Genomic DNA, 12,773 nt, shown 5'->3' with positions numbered 1-12,773 from the left:
AGACCACAACCTACTTCTTAGTAAGCTAGAAAAAAGTGGAAGATAGCACCACCACTAGATGGACTCACAACTGGCTGGCAAACCATACTCAACGAGTAGTCCTTAATGGGTCTAAGTCTACATGGAGGGAAGGAAGCAGTGGGATGCCACAAGGTTCCTTCTTAGGCCCAGGACTCTTCAATATCTTCATTAACGACTTAGATGAGGGAATAGAAGGGGAACTTACCAAATTTGCAGATGATACTAAGCTGGCAGGAATAGCTAACACCCAAGAAGATAGGCTCAAGATCCAGATGGATCTTGACAGACTAGAACACTGAGCCATATCTAACAAATGAAATTCAATGTAGAGAAAAGTAAAGTCCTACACTTAGGCAAGAAAAACCAGAAGTACACATATAGACTGGGTGATACCAGGCTCAATAGCAGTAACTGTGACAGGGATCTTGGAGTCTTAGTGGACAACCAGCTAAATATGAGCCAGCAGTGTGCAGCAGCAGCCAAAAAAGCTAATGCAATTCTAAGTTGTATTAACAGAGAGATACAATCAAGATGAAGGGAAGTACTAATACCAATATAAAGCCTTAGTAAGACCACACCTAGAGTACTGCATCCAGTTTTGTTCACATTATAAAAAAGATGTTGAGACTCTAGAAAGAGTACAGAGAAGAGCAACCAGGATTAGGGGACTGGAGGCTAAAACATACAACGAATGGTTGCAGGAACTGGGCTTGGCTAGTCTAGTAAAGAGAAGGACCAGGGGAGACATGATAGCAGTCTTCCAATATTTGAGGGGCTGCCACAGGGAGGAAGAGGTCAAGCTATTTTCTGAAGCACCCAAAGGCCAGACAAGGAATAATGGATGGAAACTGAACAAGGAGAGATTTAACCTGGAAATAAGGAGAAACTTGCTGACAGTGAGAACAGTCAACCAATGGAACAGAAGTTGCCCTCGGAAATTGTAGGAGCACCATCACTTGAGACTTTCAAGAAGAGATTGGACTGCCATTTGTCAGAAATGGTGTAGGGTCTCCCGCTTTGGCGGGGGGTTGGACTAGGTGACCTACAAGGTCCCTTCCAACTCTGATTATCTGTTATCTGTTAAGGTTCACTGAAAGATACTGAAAGGCAGGATCCACTGTGGGAGAGAAGACAAGGTGCAGGTAGCAATACATTCTTTTCTTTCTGTTAGTGGGCTTTCGGCATCTTCCATTCATTGAAACTCTAGGCTGCTTTCGGGAAACCCTTGGGCTCCGATTGGTCTCAGGCCTCATCAGGACTGTATCTCTAAGCATTCAGAGCCTCACTTGTTACCCAATGGTAATATCTGGCAAGATTTCTGCTACTCTTTTTCCAATATGTTCTGGCTTACTCTTCCTCCCTCCTCTATAATGAGGTTTTGGGGACAGGCAGAGAAAGTTGAAAAAGAACAAACAATAGCTTTGCCCAGCAGAGCAAATAAATTCTTTTCAGGCAGAAAACTAGGCCCGTTTAGTCACTTCCAGTATTTCCGGAAAAACAGGAAGTGATGAAATGGGCCTAGTTTTCGTCCTGAAAAGCCTGCAGAAGCCTTCCTCAAACCTCTGGGAGTCCGAAAAAGGCCTTAAACTGGCCAAAAATCAGATGTGATGAATGCGCATGTGCAGTGAGGTAAGTTTGCCAGCAGCTTGCGTGCTGGCATAAATGGCTCTGCGTGTCACCTGTGGCACGCGTGCCATAGGTTCGCCATCACGGAGCTAGACTATACTGGGGTCATCAGTTCGCCAGCTTCCAACAAGCACAGTCAATGGGGGAAGCCGGATTCACTTAAAAACCACATTTCACTCAGTAACTGCAGTGACTTGCTTAACAACCGTGGCAAAAAAAATGTAAAATTGGGCACATTTAAAAACTGCCTTGCTTAGCAATGGTGTCAAAACATCTGAGACTGTGAACATCATAAACACAAAGCATAAACTAAACCACTGTATTTTTTTGGAGGGGTGTGCAACAGTGTGTTGACACATTAACATGGCAAAATCCCATTGAAAACCATTTAATCTAATATAACCTGCCTACCCCTATTGTTAGAAATCTTCCCCCAGCAAATTCATTCTCTCTTGTGGGTGTAGGTTTCAGGTTTTGGCAAAAATCAGGCTTAAGGCAGCCAGGATTCATGACTCAGATATTTTTTTTAGTTCACACCAAGAAGACAAGGTATGCATAAAAAGAACCAGATACGTCTAGTCTAGGGAGTCCCACCAGAGTGGATATTTGCATGGGAAGTAAGCTGCCTGCTTCACTGAAATTCTCCCTGAAGTCCACACATTTATAAGGGTTTTTCTCCTGTCTGAATATTTTATGTGAAGCAAGGGTGCTGCTCTTGCCAGACGTCCATTCATTCATATGGCTGCTTCCCCCATGTGGATCCTTTTATGGGAAGTGAGTTCATTGCTCCTCTTGAAGGTATTCCCACATTCCGTGCATTGGTAGGGTTTCTCTCCTGTATGGATGGTTTTATGGGAAATGAGGTGGCTGCTTTGACGGAAGCTTTTCCCGCACTCTGCACACTTAAATGGCTTTTCCCCTGTGTGGATTCTCTTATGGCAGGTAAGCTGGCTGTTCCTTCTGAAGCTCTTTCCACATTTCATACATTTATACAGTCTCTCGCCCAAGTGGATTGTTTTATGGGAAGTAAGTTCACTACTTTCCCCGAAACTTTCCCCACACTCTACACATTGATATGGATTCTCACCGGAGTGAATCCTTTTGTGGGAAATAAGCTGAGAACTCCAAGAGAAGCTTTTTCCGCACTCCGTACATATGTATGGTCTCTCCCTCGGGTGGATTTTCCTATGGGATGTGAGTTCAGTGCTGCTCCTGAAGGCCTTTCCACATTCCAAGCATTTGTGTAATTCTTCTAATGCATGGATCCTTTTATGGGAAGAAAGCTCACGGCTACCTCTGAAGCTCTTCCCACACTCTATGCATTTGTATGGCTTCTCTCCCGTGTGGATAGTTTTATGGGAAGCAAGCTGATAGCTCCAGAAGAAGTTCTTCCCACACTCCATACACTTGTACAGTTTCTCTCCCGAGTGGAGTCTTTTATGGTAAGCAAGCTGGCTGTTTCTCCTGAAGGTCCTCCCACATTCTATGCATTTATAAGGTTTTTCTCCTGTGTGGACCCTGCTGTGGGAGGTCAGCTCACTGCTTCCTCTGAAACCTCTCCCACACTCCACGCATTTATAAGGCCTCTCCCCGGTGTGGATCCTTCTGTGTGAAGTCAGTTCGCTGCTCCTCCTGAAGCTCTTCCCACACTCCGAGCATTTATAGGGTTTCTCTCCTGTGTGGATCATTTTGTGGGAAGTAAGCTGATAGCTCCACAGAAAGTTCTTTCCACACTCCATGCATTTGTACGGTTTTTCTCCCGCATGGAGTCTTTTATGGTAAGAAAGCTGACTGTTCCTCCTAAAGCTCCTCCCACACTCGGAACACTTATAAAGTTTTTCCACTGTGTGGATCTTTTTATGGCAAGTCAGGTCATTGCTCCAGCTGAAACTCTTCCCACACTCCAGGCACTTATAGGGCTTCTCCCCTGTATGGATCCTCCTGTGGGAAGTAACCTGGCTGCTGCTCCTGAAGTTCTTCCCGCACTCTCTGCATTTGTAGGGTTTCTCTCCCATGTTGATTCTATCACGCAATGAAAGAACGAAGGTCCAGCTGTAACTTTTTTCATCTTCCCTGTTCTGATCCTCTTCTTCTTTAGTGTGGGTTCGATCATGTTCATTTAAATCTGATTTTTCTCTGAATGTTTTCACACTTTTCCCAAAACACTTTGTCCTTTTTCCTTTGGAAAGGTGCAGGGCTGCTCTGTGTTGAATTTCATCGCACTGAAGAGCAGAAAACTTTCTGCTTCCATCCTTTGATTGGTTTCTCTCGTAACTTTTTAGTTCCGTTTGGTCTCTTCCTTCTTTGCGTCTGAGAGCTTCTAGTATTTGCCTACAGCACATGTTCTCTTGCCCAACAGTATCTTCAGAGAGAAAGAAAAAAGTATGTGTTTAAAACTCACAGAATGGGAAAAAAATCACCCAAAACATGTGACAAGATTGAGAATCCCAATCCTGCAAATCCCAAAAACTTCAGTAATATTTTTATAGGCTATTCTGACCTAAGTAAAACAATCTGACTTAAAGCTTATCAAATTTAGAGACCTGATGCAGGTTGCTATCAATTTTATTGGTATAAATTTGCATGGGATGGAAATATATATTTCATGGGTGGTAGAAACAATTTTAAAAGCCATTTATCTAAAGCAATACTGCACGTTGGGTTAGTATATTTGTCTCTTGCTATCGATGATTTTCTCTTTATTCTGCATTAGATATTTTTTCCCACACATTCTCTTCTTACCACCAAGTTCTTGTTTCAGATGGAAAGAAAAATTGAAGTCCTCACTCAATATATGTTTCCAGGGCAAACAAAGCGCTACTCACTATGTGGTGTCAAACTGGGTTTTACTTTCATTACAAAAAACACTTTCCCAGGAAAACTAAAACTCTCAACTCAGCCATAAAACACCAAGAAGGCCAAGGAAAGTTTTTATCAGTCAAGAAAAGATCCTGAGAAGCAAGTAGAGCTGTCATGCCCCTGGTGGAGACTGACTCTGAGGGAGAGGAGGAACAGCTGACAGGGAGTGGAAGTGGTTGTAGAGGAGGCTGGGGAAGGGCAGAGGCCGGCTGAGCAGTCAGAGGAGGACCCAGCCCCAGCCCCTATCCATGCTAGGGCACGCAGGGAGGAGAGGATGAGGGAGAGACGTGGTCTACTCAGGAGGATTGGGCCTTGATCCTCTTCATGGGCTGCAGCTGTGACAACTGCATAAGAGTTTGGACCTGCGTACTGGTGAACGCTGCAAACGAAGCATGTAAATATTCCTAGTTTAGTTTCTCTCCGAGTTTGGCATCTTTCCCAGTGCGTGTTATCTGTGGACATCCTCCAGCTCTTATCTTGCCTGGTTTGTGTTGCTTTTTTCCTTCTTTGTGTAACTGTTTGTGTGGGAGTGTTTTTGCCTTCCATCCAAGATATTCGGAAGCAAACTGAAGGAATAAAAGGGGCTTCACCGGTTTTCTGTGACTGTGTTTGTTTTGTGTACCACCCTGGGTCATCACAAGAGCTCTGCACAGCAGATGATAGTAACTCCCTAGGGAAAAAGTATCTCTTTAATCTATTAAAAAACTATGTCCAGCCCCATAACCACATAGTTACACCTGACTTCACTAGGCATATAATTTGCTGTGTCCAGTTTGCTCTGTCCAATCACAAGGATCAGTTTTAATTAGTCAATAAAGGGAGGCTGTAGCCCCTCCCCTTTACAGGCCCATCTCTGCCTCCAGCACTGTCTGTGCTTCAGTGAAAGGTGCCTTGGAACCGGCAGAGGAGAATTTTTGTAGAATGGGTCTTCTCCTTCTCCCAGATATAAGGTGTGGTTGGCTTTAGGCCAGAGAGCTGGTTCCACAAAATGCCTTTTGTACCTGCCTGTGCCCTTACCTAGGGAGGCCACATTCCTCAGGTTCTCCCTCATGACTTCCCCATGGAGGGCTTTTTGGTGGGGATTCAGCTGAGTCCACTCTTCCTTGGAGAAACACACAGCCACCTCCTCAAAAGATACAAGACCCTGGAATATGAAGGGGGGAAAAAACTTTTCTCCATTAGTCGTCCAGCAAGGCTTTGCATCTCATACCCTTTGTTCAACAAATTCCCCAAGCAAAGATTGGGTATGGATTATTGTCTAAGAGAAAAGAATATATGTAGCTCAGTGCTGAGCCGAGCCGTTTGCTAGCAGTCATTTCATTACTTGACTAGACAACATCATCAACACAAGTGAGTGAGGTTTTCTCTCTGTTTTTATACAGTAGCTTGCCCGGCCAGTGTTGGATGGTGGAGGGGGATGGTTTCCTCTTGACGGCTCCTGGATAGTTTTCTGATTGTTTGTCTGGTATGATTTATTAATCCAAATTATAAATATTTACTATTAAAGTGACTCTGGACAGCTTACAGATAAGAAACTATGCAATCCATACAAAAAAGACAAGATCAAAGAGTTAAAAAGAGGGAGGGAACATCCTTCAGCCACCAACCACCCCCAGGGTTGGATACCACTCTTGGGTCCCTGTGCCAGTTGATAAGAGCAAGCATGACTTGAAAGGGATCTCCTAATTAGTTCTGCCACATTCCATTTCAGGCTGCTTAAAGAGCAGTAATGCTGTTGAGTCCCAGGGGGAAAGGGGACCCCAAGTGATCCCCTAAATGTTTCTCTCCTACCTGAACTGGAGGTTCAGCCATTCTTTCAGTTCCACCAGGAAAAGGTGACGATCCTAGAAACAGCAAAGGCATAATTTGATTTCCTGCATGGGACTTTCATTGAGCTAAAGCAGAATTTCAAATATTACGTGAAGAACTCAAGACTATATCAGAGCATTGAGACATTTCTTGAGAATGTCAGGTTCCTTTGAAAGTCTCCCTTTACCTCCTGAGGTGTTCCAACCTGGATCTTCTTGGGGGATCCCCCTGAAAGGCAGCTCTTGAGAGGCATCTGACAGATCCTTGCTCCCTTTAGGATGCCTCAGGATGGCTTCCAGAAAGGGCTGCTGCATCTGACGTACCTGGAGATGGAAAAGAGAAATGAAGGTTTAGATAAAACCTCTCAAATTTGCTGATGCAGATGGAACAATGGAGCAAGTGCCCCAAATACGTATTCTGGTGGGAAAATGGAGAAAATGCTCAATTCAAAGATATTCTCGATTAATGCAGAGCTTCAGAGAGGGTGTTCTCTCACCTTCAGCTCTTCCAGCTGCTGCTTCTCTGCCTGGCTCAACAGGAAGCCTTCGGCCAAGGCCACCGCCTGGGCGCTGGTCTCCGCTCCACACTCTCGCACCCAGCTGGCCATCTCTGCAGGAAGCACAGCCAGCAGCTGCTCCAGGATCACCAGGTCCAGCATCTGTGCCTTGGTCTTCTTCTCTGGCTGCAGCCAATCCTGGCAGAGCTGATAGAGGCGGCTGCACATCTCCCGTGGGCTCTTGCCCCAAATATCCAAGGGCAAGAGGCCAACCTTCTCCCTGGTGGTTTCCCGCAAGGCGTCCCGCAGCTCCTCCACCTTCTCCCAGAGGGCTTCCTTCAGGGAGGAGTTCTGCAGGGCGCTCCTCAGGGAGTCCACCTGGGCCAGCAGCTCCTCCGCCTGCGTCAGTGTGTCTGACCAGAAGGCCAGCGCCTGCGTCTCCAGGGCCGCCGCTTTCTCCCACAGGACATGCGCCTCCTTCACAGGCGCCTCCTGGGCAGCTCTTTGCAGGGCCGCCTCCCCCTGCCCCAGGGGCACCTGCCTGAGGGTCCGGCGAAAGGCTTCAGCTTCTCTCTGGGCCGTCTCAGCCTCCTCCAGAGGGCCTGCCCACAAGCCCTTCTCCAGGCAGGCCACCTCCCAGCAGTCCGTCTTCCGCAGCAGTGCCTCGGCCTTTTCCAGCATCGGCTGCAGCGCTTCCAGCGACGCCTCCCGCAGGCCGGTGTGCAGGCCCTCCAGCTCCCTCCGCAGCGCTTCGGCGCTCTCGGCCCAGCCTTCTTCCTCCAGCGCCTCCCGCAGGGCCAGCAGCTGCCGAGCCCGGGCGCGCCCTTCCTTCCGCACAGCCCGGCCCAACTCCCGCAGGCTCTCCCAGAGCTGGTCGTCCAGGAACGCCGCCAGGGCCACTTCCAGCTTCCGCGCGGCGCGCACCGGCCGTCCCCGGCCCTCGGCCGCCTCCAGCTCCGCCACCACGCCCAGGAGCGCCTCCCGCAGAGCCGCCACCTTCTCCACTGAAGTGGTGGGTGCGGCTGCTGGCTCGGCCGGCACCGGCGACTCTTTGTCCTCGCTCGGCGCCTCCTCCTCCTCCTTGGCCAGGGCCGGCGGCGCCGCAGATCCCCGCCGCCCGCGGCAGGCGCGGCCACTCCACCCGTAACGCCGCCGGGCTTTTCCGCCGGGCCCGCCGGGCCGCCTCGCGCTCGCCGCGCGCCTGGAACCAGCGGAGCAGCGCCATCTCCAGCCTCAGGAAACCCTGGAGCCGCTGCTGCTCCGCCTCCGAGAGCGCCGCGTCCCGGGCCAGCAGGGCGTCCCTGCCTCGGCGGGCCTCGCTCAGCTGCGCCCGGAACCGATGCAGGTTCGGCTGGCCCAGGTTGACCTCCCAGCGCCAACGCGCCCGCACCGGCTCCGACACCCGCTCCGCCAGCAGAGCCTCCACCTCGGCCAGCCGCTCCGGGAAAACCTCCGCCGGAGCCGCCATCGCCGCTGCTGCGCGCGCCCCCAAAACCGCTCCTGCCGCGGGAGCGCGCACGGCGACCCTACTTAGCGATGGGGCGGGGCGGAACAACCCTGAGCCCCCCGCCCCTCCGCCAATCCCGCGCGCTGCCTTTTGGCTTCCGCCCCGCCTCCCCAACAGCAGCTTTCTGAGACTTCCCCCGTCAGCCTCCCGAGGGCCTCTCGCTCCGCCTCCCGAGTCTTCTGAGAGCGCCGACACGCGAATAAAAGCCTCCTGCGGTGCTGCTTCCCGGCGCCGCCCTTCCCGTAATGAAGGCGACGCAGGGACCTTCTACACCTCTCGGCGGTCGAAATAGCGACCCAAACGGCCTGCTTTCATCTGCCCAGCCCGAGAAACCGATTAAAATCTAAAATAAAAGGCCTTCCTCCCACCCCCCGTGGTTTGTCCCTCATCCCGACTCGGTTCGGGCGATTCTCCTCACGGGGAGTCCGATCCCTTCCCGCCTGTTTCTTCTTCCGCACTTCTGGGCGCCTAGGTCAATTTTCTGGCCAATTTTACCTTAGGAAAGAATTTAGTATTATCCTGCCTCCCCTTCTCAAATCACCGCCTGAGGTAATCTCTCATTCTATTCTATGCTGAGGTAACCTGAGGTTAAAAACAAAAAGCAGGTAACCTTATAGACTAGAGGTCAGATATGGCATTATAGTACATCTTCACCCGAATCTTCAATAGATCGCTAGAGATGTGCTATGTTCCTTCCTGCTTCAAATGTTCTACCATCATCCCAGTGCCAAAGAAGCCCTCCATCAAGGAACTGAATGACTACAGACCAGTTGCTCTAACATCTGTAGTTATGAAAATCTTTGAAAGGCTTGTGCTGTCCCACCTGAAAACCATCATGGATCCGCTGTTAAATCCCAGCAAATAGATCGACAGATGATGCTGTTAACTTGGCTCTGCATTACATCCTACAACACCTTGAATCTCCAATACCTACGCAAGGATCCTCTTCAGTTCAGCATTCAATACCATCATTCCAGACACTCTTCTAAGTAAATTAAACCAACTAGCGGTACCTGAACACACTTGTAAGTGGATCATAAGCTTCCTAACAGACAGGAGGCAGCAGGTGAAGCTAGGCAGAATCACATCTGATACCTGTACAATCAGCACAGGCCCCCCCCCAAGGCTGTGTGCTATCTCCATTTCTCTTCTCCCTATATACCAATGACTGCATCTCAAACGATCCATCTGTTAAAATACTGAAGTTTGCTGATGACACAACAGTGATTGGTCTCATTCGAGACAACGATGAATCTGCATACAGACAAGAGGTTATATAACTTGCCTCGTGGTGTAACCGGAACAATCTGGAACTGAACACACACAAAACCGTAGAAATGGTGGTAGACTTTAGAAGAAACCCTCCCATACTACCACCTCTTACAATACTAGACAACACATTATCAACAGTAGAGACCTTCAAATTTCTAGATTCTACTATATCACATGACCTAAAATGGACACCTAACATCAAAAACATCATCAAAAAAGCACAACAAAGAATGTTCTTTCTGCGCCAACTCAGAAAGCTCAAACTGCCCAAGGAGCTGCTGATACAATTCTACAGAGGAATTATTGAGTCTTATCATCTGCACCTCTATAACTGTCTGGTTTGGTTCTGCAACCCAACAGGACAGACACAGACTTCAGAGGATAATTAGGACTGCAGAAAAAACAATTACTACCCACCTGCCTTCAATTGAGGACCTGTATACTACAAGGGTCAAAAAGAAAATATTTACAGACCCCTCACATCTTGGACATAAACTGTTTCAACTCCTTCCCTCAAAACCACGCTATAGAGCACTGCACACCAGAACAACTAGACGCAAGAACAGATTTTCCCCCAAAAGCCATCACTCTGCTAAACAAATAATTCCCTCAACACTGTTCAACTATTTACAAAGTGTACACTACTGTTACTTTTAATCTTCTCATCACTCCTTATCACCCATCCCCTCCCACTTGTGATTGTAGGACTGTAACTTTGTTGCTTGTATCCGTACAATTTATATTGACTGTTTCCTAGTATGATTTGATTGTTGATTGTACCCTATGACTATCATTAAGTGTTGTACGTTATGATTCTTGATTCTTATCGAATGTACCTTTTCTTTATGTATACTGAGAATACCAAGACAAATTCTTTGTGTGTCCAATCACACTTGGCCAATAAAGCTATTCTATTCTATTCTATTCTATTCTATTCTATTCTATTCTATTCTATTCTATTCTATTCAATATGCGGTAACTTTAAAGTTGCTAAAATGAGGTATAATTATCAGCTTGAAGCAGGCCAAAGAGGTAGAAGGTGGGGAATAGCCAAGTTACGCTCCGAGCCAGGCATCAAATTAGCCTTTATCTTGTTATTTGACAAGGATGCCCTCTACTAAGAATAATAATCCTTATCCGTTAATTCCTACCCCTTCACCCCACCCAACCTTCCTGCCTCGCCACCCCACACCCTCTAACTGTAGCTACGCCTGGCACCGGTATATCTATGTGGAAGGCAGGGCCTCGTCGCGCTATGCTGATTGGCAGTTCCCCGACCCAATCACTACCTGAGGATGGCAGCATCTGTCAAACTCAATTTCTGTGATTGACCTGGGAGAGAGGAAGACCAGGAGGGCATGGCTGACTGACTGGCTGGGTGTGGCCAGCTTGACCCCATCTCCAAACTGCTGGCCTGTTTCCTTGGGGTGACTCTGGGTTTGGCACCTAGTCTCCCAAGATGAGAAGCTCGACAGAATGCCAACCCTTGCATGGAGACCACCTTGTCAGGATCCATGTAGTGTGCTGTCTCAAGGAATATCTGCATAGGTCACATTGCAGGAGAGACACTGGTCTGTTTTGCTCACAAATGGAAAATGGCTCTGGGGAAGCAAAATATTTTCTCTGCATTTGCATTTCCCTGGGGAGTTCATGTGAGCCCTGCAGAATGAGATGGTTATCGGGAAGGTTTCAACCTCCCAGCTTTGCAGTTTCCTTTCCCTTCAATTGGAGGCTTCATTGATCTACTTAGCAACGGAAATTCTGGACCCAATCATGGCCGTTAAGTCGAGGTCCACCTGTACTGTGCTAATGGAGGTCACATCTCTGTGCAGGACAGTAGCACAGTACAGGTGAACCTCAACTTACGGCCATGATTGGGTGAAGAATTTCCATTGCTAAGCAAGACAGTCATTAAGTGAGTTGTGCCTAATTGCATAACCTCTTGTCAACATGCCTTTCAGAAGATTTTGTGTCTTCCTTAGGCTGTTTCACAATTTTAAAAAAAGTCTGCATTTTTCACCTTTCTAGCATTTATAATTGCATTGATACCAATTGTAAGTGTTGTACACCACCCTGAGAGATACAGATATGGAGTGTGAAATAATTTAAGCATAGGAAAGTTCTTGATCTCTGCATCATGAATCTTCTTACGTCTCCATCTGGGCTGCCAGCAGAACCATGCTCAGCACTGCTGTCAGCTAAATGTGCCAGGACCGTAAACACAGAATTAAGGCACAAACTGATCAATCAATCAATCAGAATTATTCTGCCTGTCCTGTACAAATACTGTACAAATACTGTACAAAGGCAGATAGATAAACTCCACAAAGCATCCATACAAAGTCTTTTTTTATTGGTCCATCTGGCATCCTGTCAACTCACATTTATGATGAGGTTCTTCTTAATGTCCAATTCTTTGCATATCTGAATTGTGGTGTAGGAAGATAATAAGGTCTCAACCCCATGATGATTGAAGCAGCAGCATGGTAATGGCTTCTGGCAAGAGTGAGGGAGATCTCCCCCGACCCACCAAGGGTCAATTTAGTGACCAATCTGGATTACAGATGTGACCACATGACATGGACTACATTTCCCAGGATACCTTAACTACATTTACCATGATGCATTCCCATAAGGGGACAGCTTACAATTCCTAACTATCCCAAATCCCATTAACTCTAAACTGTCTGGACACCACAAGAATAGAGCTGGAAGGGACATAGGAAGTCTTCTTGCCCAACCCCTGCTCAATCTGGCAAGATATTTTAAAAAAGAAGTAGTAGCAAAGACTAATGGAACAATAATATCTGGTTACTCGATCTGAGAAATTATGACGGACTGATCTGCATGTGGGAATTCTTGGCAGGGAAGCAGGACTGGGACTCCGTTGGATGCAACCTCAACACTCCAGGACATGAAGGGTCCTCGTTCCTCCCCGTGAGCGGCCAGATGCCTCTTAGGCTGCTGCTCATTATGGAACCTATTTGTCCACTGCAAGGATTGAGGTGATATTGGTCCTCCATGGAGCTTTTGGTGTCTCACCAGGTTCCTCTTCTGGCTGAAGGTCTTGCCACACTTGGTGCAAGAGAAGGGCTTCTCTTTCGTATGCCTCCTCTGGTGCCACAGGAGTGGCAGCAGAAGGGCCTTTCGCCCATGTGGATTCCCTCGTGGGTGGTCAGCTGC

The 12,773-nt window shown here is 47.8% G+C and overlaps 1 protein-coding gene and 1 pseudogene across 2 annotated transcripts in view; one reads left to right on the top strand and one right to left on the bottom strand.

Moving 5' to 3' along the window:
- LOC113428218 (uncharacterized) overlaps window positions 1–7,497 on the bottom strand; it is a 48,692-nt gene extending 41,195 nt beyond the window's left edge. Inside the window, 5 exon segments of the mRNA XM_087953561.1 lie at window positions 2,525–4,009; window positions 5,524–5,650; window positions 6,298–6,350; window positions 6,503–6,638; window positions 6,812–7,497. Of these exon segments, the coding sequence (XP_087809687.1) occupies window positions 2,525–4,009; window positions 5,524–5,650; window positions 6,298–6,350; window positions 6,503–6,638; window positions 6,812–7,492 (2,482 nt within the window). The 5' untranslated portion in view covers window positions 7,493–7,497.
- Window positions 1–12,773, top strand: part of LOC113427945 (DLA class II histocompatibility antigen, DR-1 beta chain-like) — a 318,237-nt pseudogene that overhangs the window by 127,228 nt on the left and 178,236 nt on the right. The window lies entirely within an intron of this gene.

The sequence above is a fragment of the Notechis scutatus genome, chromosome 2 (genome assembly GCF_049901735.1).
Source record: "Notechis scutatus isolate UNSWTSFEM ecotype Mainland chromosome 2, rNotScu1.2, whole genome shotgun sequence".
NCBI classification, from domain to species: domain Eukaryota; kingdom Metazoa; phylum Chordata; class Lepidosauria; order Squamata; family Elapidae; genus Notechis; species Notechis scutatus.
Note: the sequence above shows the minus strand (reverse complement) of the source record. Positions and strands in the feature narration are given on the sequence as shown.